The sequence below is a fragment of the Cryptotermes secundus genome, unplaced genomic scaffold (genome assembly GCF_002891405.2).
Source record: "Cryptotermes secundus unplaced genomic scaffold, Csec_1.0 scaffold1025, whole genome shotgun sequence".
NCBI lineage: Eukaryota > Metazoa > Arthropoda > Insecta > Blattodea > Kalotermitidae > Cryptotermes > Cryptotermes secundus.
The window spans coordinates 1,145,329-1,163,625 of record NW_019730118.1 but is presented as its reverse complement, the minus strand read 5'-3'; the positions used below and the strand labels follow the sequence as shown (position 1 = coordinate 1,163,625).

General features: G+C 42.0%; 1 protein-coding gene across 1 annotated transcript in view; it reads right to left on the bottom strand.

The window, feature by feature from the left end:
* The window catches only part of LOC111866290, a 43,049-nt gene that overhangs the window by 2,686 nt on the left and 22,066 nt on the right, over window positions 1-18,297 (bottom strand). Inside the window, exon 2 of the mRNA XM_023855097.2 lies at window positions 10,699-10,896. Coding sequence (XP_023710865.1) covers window positions 10,699-10,896 — 198 coding nt within the window. The remainder of the gene's footprint in view (window positions 1-10,698; window positions 10,897-18,297) is intronic.

The window sequence follows — 18,297 nt, the reverse complement described above, 5'->3', positions numbered from 1 at the left end:
TGTGTGGTTCGTGCCGAGATGTTATAAGCAGGACAGGTAGTCAGTAGAGTTGAGCCAGCAAGTCCAGTTGAGTTGGGTTTTGAGTGACTGAGTTAGTTAGATAACTGCTGTGGTTCAGTCACTGTGAGCTGTTGATGTGAGAAGCTGCTAGCTGAGGCTGGGGAGAGTTCGGGAACCCAAAGGAAGGGGAACGTCCTCCGTTGGAGGCCGCTACCATGCAACGGCTAGTGATGACCTGCACCCACTGTATCAGTGTCCAATAAATTTGATCATCAATCCAAAACCCGTCTATAATCACTCACACACGTGACATATATAATGAACAAATCAACATGTCCTGTCTGTAAATCCATCCGTCCGTATGTTTCATGTGTAAGTCACTCAGAGGGTTGCAATGGCCTACAATATGTCAAGCAAATAATCAAGCCTGCCAGTTGAACATAAGCTGTATTGTACAAGAAGCTGAATTCGAATCCTACCAGCTTCTTGAAAAACAGTCAACTTACAGAAAGAGATTTAAAGGAGATAAAGGTAGAAAAAGGTAAGGTAGAATTATCTCTGTGCTTAAATAATTAACCACCACGCTGTGAAACCTTATAGCCGAGTGGAGGTATTCTTGACCTCGGCACTAGGTGAAGGTGAGTGGTCAGATTCAAGCCTCGACCGCTTTATCCCCATGGAAAGAAGTCCCGACATCCATTGAATAGAAGGCTTGGTGGTCCCGGAGCCGGTTTGGACGCTGTAGAGAAGAGAAAAATATTGCTCCTGCCGGGAATCGAATTCCGGTAGTGTCTCAGATTATACGGCACACATACAGAAAACGCATTTTTACGCAAAGACACAAAAGGGGGGGGCTGCTTTTTGCTCTTCAGCGCGAAGGTGTTTCTTCAACTGAAGGTTAGCCAGATCAGTAGTGACGTAACACATATTATTACAGATCAGGTTTTCGCCAGTGTCCTCTCTTCTCCGCTCAATCGCATTGGAAAATTACTGTCGTTTAAAAAAGTATTTGACCTATGTTTCCTTTGCACAAAGGGCACAAAATGAAGGCACGAATTAGTGTTTCATGTCTGATGCCACTCTAGGTACATTTCAACGAATTTGATACTGATGTGTGCACTAAAACTTCTCAGACGAGTTTAATTTCGACCCGTGTAAGTTCATTGTACGAGTACGTAAGTGTCTGAATACTGTTTTGATTCTTATCTTTCCTTGTGCGACTCAATCAAAGTCCGCCAGGTTTCGATGATCCTCCTTTCTGATTTATTTCACAACATGTTTCGGCTTAACTGGCAATCATCAGGTGTGCAGGGTGTTTCCTTCTGATGTATTAGACGCTTCTAGATGTTTCAGTCAGGTTATGTTACGCCATGCCTTTGTGTCTAACCACGTGTTTGGTATTCAGGTTATGTTACGCCATGCCCTTGTGTCTAACCACGTGTCTGGTATTCAAGTTATGTTACGCCATGCCCTTGTGTCTAACCACGTGTTTGGTATTCAGATTATGTTACGCCATGCCTTTGTGTCTAACCGCGTTTGGTTTTCTGATTATGTTACGCCATGCCTGTGTGTCTAACCACGTGTTTGGTATTCAGGTTATGTTACGCCATGTCTGTGTGTCTAACCACGTGTTTGGTATTCAGGTTATGTTACGCCATGCCCTTGTGTCTAACCGCGTGTTTGGTTTTCAGATTATGTTACGCCATGCCTGTGTGTCTAACCACGTGTTTGGTATTCAGGTTATGTTACGCCATGCCCTTGTGTCTAACCGCGTGTTTGGTTTTCAGATTATGTTACGCCATGCCTGTGTGTCTAACCACGTGTTTGGTATTCAGGTTATGTTACGCCATGCCTTGGTGTCTAACCGCGTGTTTGGTTTATCTGTGATATGCACCAGGTTATGTTACGGCACAGAAAACAACGCGCCCAACAATTCTTTTATTGTTGCATGTGTATTGGTTCCCACGGTAACGTTTTTATCCAGCCGTTATCTAGCAACGATAGCAACATACAGATAAACAGACTGATGGGAGGGATTTATGAAGTACGCCATTGAGGTGGGCTCAGGTGCCATGATTGCATGCCAAGTTTCATAAAGATTGGTTCAGGCACTCAAAAGTTGATGGGGGGGGGGGACATAGACACACAGAGAGCATGGTGGTTTCAAAAGCCTGCTTCTTTCTTCAGAATAAAGCAAACAAGCTACAAATGTGTTTATTCACGATGCTTCCTTGAACTGAGACTACATGACGTAAAATGACTAGATGATGGTGAAAAATGAATTGGAAATGATGTGGAAGTAAGCGAACGTGGCCGAATTTAAGGTACTATCGTGTCATGTGCTTGGAATGACTGAGTAAAATCATGAACCTCAATCAGGTTAGTTGGTGTCACGGTGGAAATTCTAAAGCAGCACACCCGGAATACAAGCGAGAGTCTTCACCGTATGGACCAACTTGCTCGACGCGAAATGAGATGAACCAGTTCTGTAATACCTGATTAACTGAATAACTGTACCACAGAGATTATCATGGTTTTCTCCAGCAAACAGTTGCCATAGCGTTTTACGCAGGTCAACTACATCCTCCCTACTGCAACATTTTATTTGGCTCTCCGTAAAGCGTAAGAAAGTGACAAATGGACCACGAAGATAGAATAAAATAAAATCGAAAAAGAGTAAAGGAAGAGGAAAGAAAAAAGAGTTGAGGATGGGTAGAACGGTAAGAAGCAACCAATGCAAGTAACAGAAAATCTCCATCAATTTTATTAAAATTACACAAATATTTATTAAGAATTTTTGCAGTACGGTTTAGTATTCACAAATTACTAAGTGTGATATAAAAGAGAGCATCTCATCCTGTGGCAGTAATAGGAACCAGAAACTGAGAGTCCTCAAAAACAAGAGCATGATTTTATATATCGGTTCAGCTAGTCGCAAGAAATACATTAAGCGGAACAAAATAAACAGAGGTTATCATTAATTACAATTTTAACTTAAGAAACTTAAGCTTGTTTTTGTAGACTTTGTTCTAACCTTGTTTTGATGCGAGGATGTCCGACGCCACATAACGACACACTAATCTGAAACTTACACACCAGAATGCCAAACAACTATAAGAAAATTAGTGAGAGACAACAGTGCTATCTAATAGAGAATCCTGAAATCTTTTTACGGAAACTGATAAGCCTGTGTGAAAACATGTAACTTTTGTTAAAACAAAACATTTATGGAACTTAAAGACAGGACGATGATGTTGCTAACTAGAAAAACAGCGCATGTGTGACCTATGAAGAACGAAAGGCAACGAGGTTTTGTACTGGCAAAAATGAGTCACATAAACTGATCATTAAACTGTAGGCCTACTTAATTTATAGCGCGTGTTAGCCTTGCGAGCAGTGGGTCTGGAGCTGGGCCCACCAAGCCTCGTGACGTTAAATGAGGAGCTGTAGCCGCGCCATAGCTCAAGCGGTTAGTCACTTGCTTCCCACCGCGGCGGCCCGGATTCGAGCCCGGGGTCTGGTCAAGTGGGATTTGTGGTGGACAAAGTGGCGCTGGGGCAGGTTTTCTCCGAGTTCTTCGGTTTCCCCTGCCAATCTTCATTCCACCAAATTCTCCATCATCATAATCACCAGAGGCAGATACAATAGGCCCATCCGTGACCGACGTGCCGAGTGGACCCAGCTGGACTCCACCCCCGACTATGCGAATTAAAAAAAATGATGAGCTATTTCAAGGAAATAGCGGCTCCGGTCTAGAAAACCGAGATTAACGTCCGTGGGAATTTGTTGCGCTGACCACGTGACGCCCTCTATCCGGAAATCTGGCACCAAATTCGCCGACAAGCGGCGGTCGCTCGGTCGGTATAGTTAGTTTGTGGACTACAAGCAACGGAGTTTTTTTGTTAGCCTCGCTATACAGACTGGAAACAACTGAAGCAAAGTAGACATCGTAAGTTAGCTCGAGAATTATAATTTTCTGTAAATATTCTACTAATATCCTTATGCATGCTATATCACATTTATTAAACCTATAACTTAAGCGTTGTTACAGTATTTGAGACCGATATGCCTATCACCCAATTACCATAATTTCACATCGCTTGATCCTGTTATTATATAACTATCTTTGCATTCTCTGATCCACCTTGCGGGCTTATTGTATGACGTTCAACCATTTTGCAGCGTATACCAGAGCCGCCATTTAAAGCTCTCACTTCCTGCCTGAGTGGAACGTAGAAGTCCAGATTTGGGCGGAAGAATAAAACACTTTGTCAGTGCTGCTGTAAACTTGTGGCGATTGGAGTAAAGTCGCCGTAAACAAAATGAACAAAACTGACAACGCGCCTGGCCATAACGTGACTGTGGGAAATGCTGTTTCAAGAAGAACAGCGGTAAGGGCTGAAAAGTGGGGTCAATAAATTCCCGCCAGATTGTAAACAGAGTAAGTAGAGTAAGTTATGGACTTGGCAGAAGTGCAACGAAGCAGTCGTGGTTTATTTTAAGTCACTATCTCAACATTTGCCTGGAGTAACGGAGGAAAATCAAATCCTGCCTTCCGGCCGATAAACGTGCTCGGTTTCTACAGGAAACTAAGCAGATATGTTAATTACTGCAGGGCGAAGTTCGGTTTGTCGATGTTCCTGGAACTGAGCCTAATGTTTCCGTCAATAATGGCGTGCATTAGGGCCGACCTGGGTCTTTAAGACCTCGGAACTTGGCTGGATACACTGCGTGCGTGTGGTTTCCGAATGAATGCAGTTGTGTGGCATTTGACCTGTGACCTGTCACAATTACGTATTCATGTGGCTTTCAGGGTCTATAATGAAGCCCTTATGAGGGGCAGACAGCTGCTTCGCTTCAGGGATGCACATTTTCCTTGCGGTGTTCGCATTATCACATGTGACTATAGGCAGGGTTTGGATTTGAGATTGGATTTAACGACCACTTTAACACACGACTCGCGACTGCACTTAATTATAGCGCCATCGCTGATCTCCACACTTTAAAAATCACTACAGCACACGCTAAGTCTTTTCAGTCTGCTGTATCTTCACCAGTCGTTCCCTGGTAACGGCTTATAACAGTGGAGATTCTTCAGGTTTCGCACTCAATTCGTTGCCCATTGGCTCTCAATTGCACCGACTAAGTCTGCTCTTCACAGATTCCCTTACAGCTGAACTAAACTGAGTCTGAGTCTGAACCTTACGTTACGACCGACGGTCAGTCGGCCAGTCTCTCTTGGAACAAAGCACCCATCTGGGGCTTACGACAAAATTTTTATTACTGTCAGACAGTTGAGAGTTTGTTGATGTGGGGCGCTCTCTCTCTGATGAAGAACGGGTTTGTCGTTTACAATCGCTGCTGGTCCTGGCCAACGCAGTCATTCTCGGGTTCGAGTCCAGTGGGACTCGCGACCATATTTTACTGTCTCAAATTTGATACTTCCATGTTCTTCGCCACCTACGACTCGCAGGGCTACGGTGGAGGTATTCGACCCCGTCTCAGTACGGGATTTGAGCTAAACTCTAAACTTGTCCCATTGATAGCCCCTTGACACGGGCCGCGCAGAAAACATCGTTTCCAACAGTTCCTCTTTGTTGCGTGTGGATTCGTTGCCGTGGGAACTTGTTTGATTATGAAGGCGTTACTCAGTAATGGCTGCGTATGTACGCTTGTTAAGATTCTGTTACCTAACAGTGGATGTTGTTTCGTTGTTTGTTTCGCGGTAAGGAGCCTACACGCTACAATATTACAGAAGTGTGCCTGCTACCGAAAAATAATTTGTTATTGATCCTTAGTTGGTTTAACGAAGTTTTTTCAACTGCATTGGTTTTGTAGCGTCAAACTGTAAGGTGATTTCGAAATTACGAATTTAAAAGGATGTGGAAGGAGGCCATCGTGGCCTAATTCTGGAGCGACTGATGAAACACACGGAAAACCTCAGGCTAGACAGTTGCTAGGCCGTCTTATACTTTAAATTAAATCAAAGTTTATTTAAGAATACTCCAGCCTGTATGTCTTTAAAACTAACGAACGTAACGCTCCCAACATCTCTCGGCAGGCCAAGGTAATCGTCAGGAATAAGGAACATATTATTTTTTATTGCTAGTGGAGTAGGACTAAGTCCCTTGTACTGCGGCCACTTCTGGCCTATTGTACCAGCCCAAGATGATAGGTGAGGGTGATTGTGGGGCAATTGGTGGAATTAAGATTGGCAGGGGAAACCGAAGTAATCGGAGAAAACCTGCTCCAGCGCCACTTTGTCCACCACAAATCACACTTGACCAGGCCCGGGATCGAACCCGGGCCGCCGCGGTGCGAAAGCCAGCGACTAACCGCTTGAGCTATGGCACGGCCTGTAGGGAACATAAGTTACAACGAAAATATAAATAAGAAGGGACTCTTTTTGCCTAGAATCTCAGCATAGAAAGTGTGAATATATTTATATAATTAAAAATGCCGTTCAAATTATTCTCACTGTCTTCTCGTACACTGTACTGATCACTCAGGTAAAAGTGAAGTTGATCCTGTGCTTAATTAAGCACTACACCTTGAAGACGTATGGGGGAGTGAAGGTATAACTCCGTCATTCTTGATCTAGGCAGTAGATAGAGGTGAGTGGTCAGCTTCACGTCCCGGCCGCTTTACCACCAGGGAAAGAGCCGCCGGTACCTATTGAATAAGAGGCTGAGTGGATGTGGATCCATGGAGTAGATAAAAATCTCCTACCCCTGCCGAGAATCGAACCACGGCCGTCCAGTAGATCGATTCTGAATCTAAATTTTTACTGCATCCAAGGTATCTTTTACGATTCTGTAGAATTTCTATGTATTATCTTCTAGCTGGGATTCTGGATTTCCGTGTGATCTATTTTCGGGACTTCGTTACGTGGAGGAGAGTTGGAAGAATTAACGTATTATGACGCAATTGACCATTTCTAGGCAACGGCTCAGTAAATACAGTCCCAGAGTTACGCTCTCAACAATAGAAGGCATCCATTGCTATGTAATGGGCCAATAAACACGAATTCTAGAACAACAGAAGAAAAGGGTTTTCCGTGGGGTCCGTGCCGAGGACTTATAAGAGGGCACAGAAGGAGTTCCGAGGTTGACAGTTGTAGGAGTACAACGGAGACAAAGAATGGAGCGTGTCCTAGTGATTTGTGAAGTGGGTAGATTGGTGATGGCGCTATGATTGCTTGTGATTAAGAATAACTGTAGGAGAAGGTGTTAATAAATCCAATCATCCAATCTAGAACCCGTTACTATTGGTCACGGATCCACAAACATGTGACAGTATTGTAGATTATCTTGTACATTTCTTAAGTTCTGATGGTTCAATATGCTATCAGCTTTATAATTTTTAGGTTTTTTGTATTTTATTTTCGTCTTCTTTTTCATATGATAACAAATATCCTAAATGAATACCATAATGACAAAATTACACATTTGCTAAGCACGAAATCAATTCTAATCAGACCTCGTCCTGTGAATGACATGGTTTCACTTTGTGTTTAGATTATGATTCTGTATTTGCATATTGTGGCGACACGGAAGTTAAAAGAAACCCTGTATCCTATCAACAAAATACGCATGGGTAAGTCAGTAACGTGTCTTAGTGTACTTAACAAGCATAAAAAATAATAGAACGGACTGAACTCCAGTACGTAACGTACAACAAAATTCCCACGTCCCATCCTGTATAATGGCCGTATGATTCCCTACATAGTTACGGTGTAAAAAGAATAACAAGGGGCAGTCTTTATTTCCGCGTTCATTTCCCACAATTGCATATCCAGCACTGCTACGTCATAGCATTATCAGAGAAGGTGTCAGCGCTCTTACAGGCACTGATGTCCGGCTTTAGTTGTTCGTGATTTTGCTGAGCTGCTTACACGGTTGACTGATTTTCAGGCCCCTTTTCCGCAGACAGAAAGTCTCATAAGCACCGTCTGTGCCCGCTTCCACGTCTTGACATCCTGCTTTGAACCGTGCCTTCAGTTTGACTAGTAAGGACAGTCATCATGTCAGTATTCTGCTGAACATTACTCAGTGGGGGGCGCGCACTATGCTACAAGCCGGAAGGTCGCGAGTTCGAGTCCCGATGAGGTTGATTTTTTTTCAATTTACCTAATCCTTCCAGCCGCAATATGGCCCTTGGGTCGACTCAGCCTCTAACAGAAATGAGTAACAGGAATCTTCCTGGGGGGTAAAGGGCGGCTGGCGCGTAGGGCTGACAATTTTACCGCCATCTGTGGGCCGATTGCCTTGATACTGTGGGAGCCTCAACGTCCCACAGCCCTATGGGCCTTCACGGCATGGTACAGGGATAGCTTTATATTGCTCAGCATCTCATGACGGTATTCTATCCTTGCTGCAGGCGTTACGGCGGCACCATGCACATAAGATGGACCAACTCACATCATAAGCCATTGGTTGTCATGAAATACGTATATACCAAATATAAGGGCAGCTCATAGAGCCTTCTCAAAAAGTGGCGAAGGCCATGTATTTGGTAACGCCAATGGAAAAGCAAAATTGTATCAATAATAACATTTTTAGATCAAATTCGGAGTACGTTTGAGAATCTTCCCTTTTCGTTTAAAAAACTGTAGGGATTAAAATAGTCAAAATTATAATTTTACATATAGATTTGTATAAGTGTGAAAATAGGTACCTCACTGCAAAAGCGGAACATAGGATGAGGGTGTTTGAGAACGAAATGTTGAGAAGGTTCCAAATTGGACTTTGCGCTCATCCTGTATAGGAGGGGAGGGGGCGGAGGAGAAATGTATACACACTTTATTTAGTAAATGTAAAGAAAAGTTTAACACGAGCTCGTGTCAACACAGTGATGGCAATCTTGGATCAACAAAATTCGGGGAAATTTCTTCTTCATTTGCTGAACGACTGTTAGTTTCTTAGTAAAGACTTTTATCTATATAGTTTGCTAGTTGAAGTGTTAGGCCGCGCCATAGCTCAAGCGGTTAGTCGCTGGCTTCCCACCGCGGCGGCCCGGGTTCGATCCCGGGTCTGGTCAAGTGGGATTTGCGGTGGACAAAGTTGGGCTAGGGCAGGTTTTCTCCGAGTGTTTGGTTTCCCCTGCCAATCGTCATTCCACCAACTGCTCCACAATCACCCTCACCTATCATCTGGGGCTGTTACAAGAGGCCAGAAGTGGCTGCAGTACAAGGGACTCAGTCCCACCCCACTAGCAATAAAAGTTGAAGTGTTCGAAACTGGCAAGTGGACTAAGTAAGTGCACACGACTTCCTGCAGACTGCCTATTCCTGCCAAATTTTCATTCGTTCTACAGCTGAAGGAAATAACAGGTTCCATAACTAATCCATTTTCTGTCTTTAACTGCTGTAAAGAATTCAGCCGCCACGACAAGCTTTGGGGTTGAACTGGTTACAGTTTCTGCAGATACAATAATCTAGAGCCGTGGTTCTGTGATTACCATTTCAGCTATTCAGTTGGAAGACCTTGTCGTGACGACAAGGACCGTAACAGATCCAGCAACATCAGAGGACGCGGAAGAACAGCGAGACCTCCAAAAAGTGAAAAGTGCAATGAATATAATAAAATTGAACTTTAATTCATGAACTTTTAATCTATAATATAATTAAACTAGCTAAAGTGAACTTGACGCAGTGATGAGCGTAAGTAGGAAGTGACTGAATAACAAGTGAAAGTGAAAGCATAGCTAGTGATCTGAATTGAAATTCGATTCGCAAATTTTAAATTTTGACATTTAGAATAATATTTTAACTTGTCTTTTGTGAGAGGAGCTTGATATATTATTGAGCGTGGGCCTGAATAAGATATAGGATCGAATAAGTGAGAAGACAAATGTGATTGCGTGATTACAGCTGTGTTCGTACACCTGAGGATGACCTCTTGAGGTCGAAACATGTAGTGTGATAGTAATAAAAATATGTTGTGTGGTCGGTAAAATTGACTCTAATACTGGTTAGTGATGTTTAGGGAAATAAACGCCTCTGTTTATTCTGAAGGTAACAGGAAACTTTTTTACTTACCTTTTGTGGGTAAAATGTAGAGTTGTTAATGTTAAAGTAGGTGATGCTACAGTCAACGTTGTGCTTTGAACGGTTAAGGAGTTTCAAGATTTACGGAAATTAACCGGCATGGGTGGAGGCCTCTTAATCTTGGGAACGAACTGTAATCTTTGAGGACGAGAGTGTTTAATTTCTCAATATAATTCAGTCATTCGTACTTATCTTTCTAAACTGAATTACATCTAGATGAGGGGTGAGGGACGAACCGTGTAGGTGAGGAGTCACGAAGCCTAAATTGAAAAAATTTCTAAGTAAGAAAATTATGTAAATACGAAAATGTCCAAACATAGCACACGAAAATCAAGGTATATTCGTACAATTATTGACTTCATGGACTTCATCCATTTTGTTATTTAAAAACAACGTTTCACAAACAGGTTTGTTTTCTCTGTCCTCAGGTAAAATACTACTCAGTTGTGCCCCATCGATAGAGTTATCTCCGGTTCAGAATGGATACAGAGTCCAGTATCCGAGAGTTGTTTTTAAATAAAAAAGAAACAGGACTAAGGATAATGTCCATAACGTCATTAACTGTATTAACATACTATCGTCATATACTCGTATTTGTAATTTAACACAGGCAATTCAGCGATAGAAATGGGTTGAGACATGTCACTTGCCTGAATCTGGGGTAACAGTGGTGTTGGTCTCTTCAATGCCCTCCTGGTCGTCTAAGACGAGATACAGCCTCGAGTTGCGGCTCGTATGGTCCAAATCAGCAGGAATCCCATTTTCAATAATATGAGGACTCCAAATCTTGCGCGTGAATTCAGCTATACTCTCGACGTCACCAGAAAGTAAACTTCCCTCATTTCCTTCTGAAACAGCAACACGTACCTGACATCAATGTAGCTTGTGACTGGGAGCAAAACAGAGCGATATCACGCCTCTGCGAGCACATGCAGAACGAGTCAATTTGTACTTTGTATCTAGCCCTTAAAGTACGAACACGTTAAGATACTGTGACGTGTACTCGTTAAACACATTCCCGCCAAGCGTACGCTGCAACAGAAGAATGTCCATCGCTAGGTAACGGACCAGTAAACACGCCTCCTAATAATACAGGCTGTGTTTTCTGTGTGTTCCGTACTGAGGGGCTATAAAAGGACTTTAGCTTCAAACTTCGTGATATATAAGCCTGTTGATCACTTCACATTTTTATGATAGTGAAATAAAGGAAAATCCGATGTGCAGGGCATGTGCAATGCGTACAGTGCAGACTGCTTGTGAGGAAACCTATTTGAAAAAGTTCGTTTGGAAGACCGGAAAGAGCCCGGGAGAATAATATTAAGAAGGGTCTTAGAAACACGGATTCTGAGAATTGAAAGAGTTTGTAACTGGCTCGGTATTTTATCCATTGTGGACTCTGGCATTAGGAGTGTAGAATCTTCAGGGGAGCCTTCTGAATAAGGAGATATAGTATTCCAATATAACATGTACATTTCATCAGTCTCATAAAATATTTAAGAAACTGAGGTTATATAATGCCCCGAACAATACTTGTAAATAAAATTCGAATCCAATGATATTGCAGCGGGTAGAGCCATTTCTATGCAACGGCAGCGAGAAGGACGAACACACCAGGGCCGTTTCTGGGTAACGGTTCAATAAACAAGTTCCCGCAGTGACACGAACGCAGCAATAGAAGAGCAGTGTTTTCTATGTGGCCTGTACCGAAATGATATAAGCAAGGGACGAGGTTAGAGCTTAGTAAGTTCCGTACGGGAGCATGTGAAGAGAGGACTTCAGCTCGGAGGCAGAGGAACAGTCACTGTTGGAGCCGTTACCAGGTAACGTCTAGTAACAGACTGAGAACACTATACTGTGTGCTCTAGTGTGGAAATAGCGATAGTGTTATAGCTGTTTGCAGTTACGACCTACAAGTGGTAAATAAGTCTATTCACCAATCCAAACATACTACTACATACATTAACACATACTACGTGACAACACAAGATGGCTACTTTCACAGGTGCAGAGCTTGCTCGTTGTGTGTTTTGGTTCGAAGAAACGAAGTCTGCTACACAAGTTCAAAGGAAATTTCGCACTCAGTATCGCAAGGAACCTCCCAGTAGGCCTACAATTTACTCCTGGCACAAGAATTTTGTTCAGATCGGATGTTCTGTGCGCCATGCTAAGCCACCCGGTCGGCCACGTGTTTCTGACGCTACAGTGGAACAGATTAGGGACATGCTCCAAGAGTTCCTCATTCCAAGGTTAGACGAAGATGACCAAGAAGGACGCATTCACTTCCAGCAAGACAGTGCACCCCCTCATTACCTTGGAGAAGTGCGCGAGTACCACAACGCCCGTTTCCCAGGTCAGTGGACTGGTAGAGCGGCGGCGATAGCATGGCCACCTCGTTCCCCGGATCTCACTCCCCTGGACTTCTTATGGGGATTCGTTAAAGATCGAGTGTTCGTACCGCCTTTGCCTGCAAATGTCGTTGGGCTCCGAACTCGAATTACTGCCTCAGTTGCAGAAGTGACGCCAGAGATGCTACGTAGCATGTGGCAAGAGACTGACTACAGGTGAGACGTCTGCCGCATTACCAATGGAAGTCACATTGAACCATAACTATCCGAGGTAAAACTCGGTGTCTTGCTACATTATGACAGTTCAAAATGTTGTGTATGTCCTCTGTATAAATTTATATAAGCTTTCACATTTCTAAAGCTCTTTTTAAAAACACCCTGTATATTGAGGGTTTAGGCAGTTTACGAAGTCTGATCTAGGAATCAAAAATGTAAGCCGAACTTAGTAGCTGGGAGGTTATATATTGGAGCATATGTTTATAGGAATGATGTTTCCCCCAACTGCGTATGGTATACAACGCAGGGTGGGAGGATGATCAACGAATGATAAATTGAAAACGAAGCTATGGCAGTCTTTTCCAATGAACTGTCAAGGACCGTGGAAGATTACGACAATCTGAGCCAACAAACTTGGTCGAGTATGGAAACCCAGAGCGCCAGAAGGGAGGACTGCTAACACTGAAAAGCATTGTTCATTCAACTTGGCTTAAATATGCAGATAGTAAGTATGACTTGTTATCTTATCTCGTAAACTTATCTGGTGAAGTTCACAAACAGCTAATTACGTAATGCTGAAGACAACGTTCAGGGACATGTCCAATATTTTAAGTAAACAAACCACCTCCGCTTTCTTTCTCTGTAGGCAAATCATGACAAGATAATTTGCGAGAATATTATCAGTAGACGAAACCTAACCTAACATTACAAGACGTGGCGAAAATCCGCCATTACATAACCAGTTCATACTTCACTGTATGACTCTGGCACTTGTACGTAGCATGCATTCGCCAACACTTGTATCTAGTAGGAAGAGAGTTTAAAAGTCCAAGGCATACTTTCATAATTGCTTGTTTGCGAATGTATATTTATTTATCTGTGCCATTAATGTTCATAATTGCAGACATAAAAAAGTTCTTCGCGTCTTAATTTTACAGAGACCTGTCTTGTGCTGAACTCTTGTGGCGGAAATAAGGACCCAATATGCGGAGAACAACATGAAATCCAACAAAGAATAGACGGATAAATTATCTATCAAATCCAGCATATGAGAAATAAGTAATTTTGGGGGAAGAGGAGTGATTGTAATAATTTGGATATGATAAAAATTATGAAGACTATTTCCTTCTGTTATATATATATATATATATATATATACGATGGGGTACCCAAAAGAAACCGAACTAATTTTTTTGTGGGCNCATTGAAGAAATTGTGGAGCTGTCGGGAGTGACTTGGAGCTCAGTTCAGCGAATTTTGACAGAAGATTTGGGAATGAAAAGGGTGGCTGCGAAATTCGTGCCACGACTGCTGACTGCTGAACAAAAACAAGGTCGCGTGGAAGCATGCTGTGCTTTGAAAGAAGAGTCCCGAAATGATCAAAACCTTTTTTTCAGCGTTTTGCTGATGTTGCTGAGGTGAAGGAAAAAAACGACGGAGGTGCTGTCAAGCATCTCAAAAGACGAATTTAGACAATGTTTTGAAAAATGGAATAAAAGACTAGACAAGTGTATTAGTGTAAGTGGAGAGTACTTTGAAGGGGATTGAAGGTTTGTGCTTAAAATTTGAATAAATAAGTTTAAAAAAAAATAAGTTCGGTTTCTTTTGGGTACCCCCTCGTATATACATGAATTAGGGTAACCGTCACACAACAACTATACTCGCTTTTAATATTTTACAATTAGATCTTTTATTCCTGCTACATGTTTCGGTCGTACAAGACCATCATCAGGCAGTTATACTGTATATAGGAATATGTTTAGTTATTGAACTACCGATATGGATCCATAGCAGTGCAACGTGTCATATTATATAAACGTACTAACAGAAAATTTGCCTCAAGTTGGTATTACAATTAAAATGGATGATACAAAATAACATAAAGGATAAAATATAAAGAAATGAAATATATATCATGTATCAATATATATCACGTGGTATATGTGTTGAATTTATTACAGTTAACCTAATTCATATTGTGTTGTCGCGTATTTGCTAGGCAACGCGACAACAAATTTTGCGGTTCCCGGATTTGAACGAATATTTATTGAACAATCACTCTTTACACTCACAAGTACGATTATTCACACTTCTAACGTCGTCAGATGTTTCCTCTTCATTATTACAATTACTCGCAACGCAGATCTTGGTGAAATGTCTTCTGCTCTGCTCGGAGTTCAACTGTCCTTGGTCCCTTGTCGGATACGAACTCACTCACGTTAAGTCGAATACAAATTCTGTTTTAGTTGGATAAGAACTCTTCTGTTCTAGTCGCATAAGAACATTTCTGTTCTAGTCGGATAAGAACTCCTTTGTTCTAGTCGGATAAGAACTCTTCTGTTCTAGTCGGATAAGAACTCTTCTGTTCTATTCGGATAAGAACTCTTCTGTTCTAGTCGGATAAGAACTCTTCTGTTCTAGTTGCATAAGAATTCTTCTCTTCTAGTCGCATAAGAACTCTTCTGTTCTAGTCGCATAAGAACTCTTCTGGTCTTATATATATCTGAATCACATAACAGGATGTAACCAATGAAGATATTTCCTTCTGTGTGTGTGTGTTTTCTTTAAGCTTTTCAGCATGTGGTGACAGAAATAGAGGCTAAATAACATCGTTGCTCTGTTAAAGAGTAGGGTAGATCTTATTTCATTTAATATTCGGGGTTCAAATAAGAAGCGTAGACTAATGAGTTCCATAGTTCGTGAGGCATTACTGAGTTTCAGGATTATGTTCATTGTCTCGCATTCTGAGAGAACTCAACATTTCGGAAACGAGACCCGGTTCCGGTCTCGTGTGAAAGTGTGGGATGGTACGTATTCATCTGGGTCCGTTAGAAGAAGATAATTTCAGTTGCTAGACAACCTGAATTATGCCTGTATATGAACTTAGGATCAGATTTTGTCAACGAGAGACAAATCCTGATCCCAGGTCTTCAAATAATGTTCTCTCTTTTGTCGTTTTTAACGAAAATTGGAATTGTGTTTAGTGAAGTCTCCCATATCGAAATACAATAAAAATAGTCCAACGGCTTTGGAGCTGATACAATGTCGCAAACGACACGACCTTCACAAAAGGCATTTTCATTTGCTTCATAAATGAGAAAATAATCTGCATGTAAGCAAACAGACGCTCACAAATGCTTCCGACATTTCTTTCTTTCTTTCGTCCATTATTATGTTTGTACTAACAACATTAAAGTGGCCAACGTTTTACCGAGAAAATTACACTAACGATAAACTTCTTGCAGATTCTAAAGGGTTCTGACGATGGTGAATGACTCTAACCTAGAATGTCCTCTATTACCTAGAATTCCGGACGATGAAAAAAAAAAAAACAACAACAACAACAACAACAACAACAACAACAAAACAGTAATTCTGTGGGTAAAGTTCTTGATTTACATTTTAAGGACTATCGGCTCAAATCTTTGCTGCGCCATCATGCTGTTATGACCGACATTTTCTGTGGTTTTCCTCAGGCTTCCCACGTAAATGCCGGGATATGGTTTTAAAATAAGCTACAATCCTCTATCTTGACTGGCTTAAGCGACTATTCAGGGAGAACTCTGCCCAAAGGATTTAATTAACCCGCAAAGACAAGCAAATGCTCGTGATGATGTCAGTGGCCCTCGGCAGCTTCACGCACTTCCGCACAGACTTCAGTACAAGCACCTGCAAACCGGAAGTGGATATCAGTCCTGTAAATTGCGTCCTATCGTGAGTGCACTATAACGACTGTGAGAAACAGGCCAGCAATTGCCGTTACGAGACAAGTAAAAGCACCATATAACCGGTTCCGTCTCTCAAAGCGCGTTCTCACACGAGGACGATAAAATATCGCGCTGAAAGAAACGACAATGAAGTCTATTGCGGAAAATTTGTACCAGGTTACATTATGGTCTCCGTGGTCCCATATTCTATGCTAAGAAGCATCAAGATCATCTGATGAGGGGGGTCATGCAACCATGATTTACGCGTCGTAGTTTATACGCGGGTTTTCATTTCTACCGTTTTTACGCACTGCACCTCTCGTGTACGCGGTTCGTTGGTTCGAAACTCATTTCAGATGTCGAAGATCTTCACTTTTAAATAGCCAGAAACAGATAATAAAAACCGTGTTTACACCTGCGGAATGAAAAATAATGTCCCATTTTAATATTCTCTGTGTTTTCGCCTCACATAGTGTTCTGCAAGAAAGGAACTATCGCATTAGTCGAAGTATAGACGACTGTGACAATGAAACACAATTCCATTCTCAACAAATTTTGAAGTTATTGGTTATTTAACGACGCTCTATCACTCACAGACATTATTTATGTTCGGATAAGATGTGAAAGTGATTATTAATGATTACGCAATACTTTCACTGGATGATATAGTTCTGACACATCAGGAAAATAGGAATAAACATCACGGAAGGAAGTGCATTACGTGTACTGTCCTTCGAATGACTTGCTCTCTACCGTGAAGCTTTGAGTGGACTGTATATTATCGTCGTGTAAGGAATATTGATACGTGAATGATCATAATTTCCTCTAGCACATAAATTTAAACTAGATCCATGTTGAATTATCAAGTAGGCCTATCATCTCAAATTTTCGCGCTTTGGCATATTTGCAGTTGTTAAAATAAGCTTATAAAATGCTTCATACATAATTTATATTTACACAGTGTGTCCAGGTTCTGTTAGGACTGTGTTCATTAAAAATACAAGACGTGAATTATTTTCAATTATTTTTATTCAAAATAGTCTCTTTCTGAATCAATACATAGCTGGAATCGACCGAAAAGTTTTCGAAAACAGTCACTGTACTCCTTTTGTGGAATCGCATTTAAAACTGCGGTACATTCCCTTTGGATGTCCTGGATGGTGTCGTGGCCGTCTCCTTTCATTGCCAACTTAACTTTTGGGAACAGCCAGAAATCTGCTGGAGCCAAATCTGGCGAATACAGAGGATGCTCAATCAAAGACTGTGATCCCTTTTCTGGCCAAAAAATCGCGCACGATCTTCGATGTGTGGGGTGGGGCATTGTCGTGGAGGAGCGACCAGGAACCTTGATCTCGATATTCAGGTCGAATTCGAAGAATTATCGTACACAAACGATTGAGGACTCCGAGATAATAATGAGAATTCACTGTTTGACCTTCTGGCAGAAATTCCTTGTGAATGATTCCTTTGGGATCGAAGAAAACGGTTAGCAGTGCCTTTACTCGACGCTTTTGCATGCGCACTTTCTTTGGTTTCGGCTTCTTTGGTCTCAACCACGCTGCACTCTGCACTCTACCGCTTTCTGAGAGACTCATATTGAAAACACCATGTCTCGTCACCATTAACAATCGATTTTGCAAATTTTGTATCACTTTGGGCCGACCATAATGTCTTTACAGTGTTCCTCTCTGGCATGTCTTTCATTGCCTGACAGCGCGTGCGGTACAAACCGCGCAGAGACCTTCCGTTTGCCCAAACCTCAGTCAAAATTTGATGCACAGCAGTTTTTGGTATTCCCAAAAGCTCCTCGATGAGTCTTGCAGAAACACATCTGTCAGATGCAAGGACTTCGGTCACTTTTTTCACATTTTCTTCAGTGAGACTTGTTCTCGGCTTTGATGCACGTGGAGCGTCTTCAGTGTCCTCCGTGCCGTCACGAAATACAGCATACCATCGAAAAATGTTCCAGCGACTCAAACAA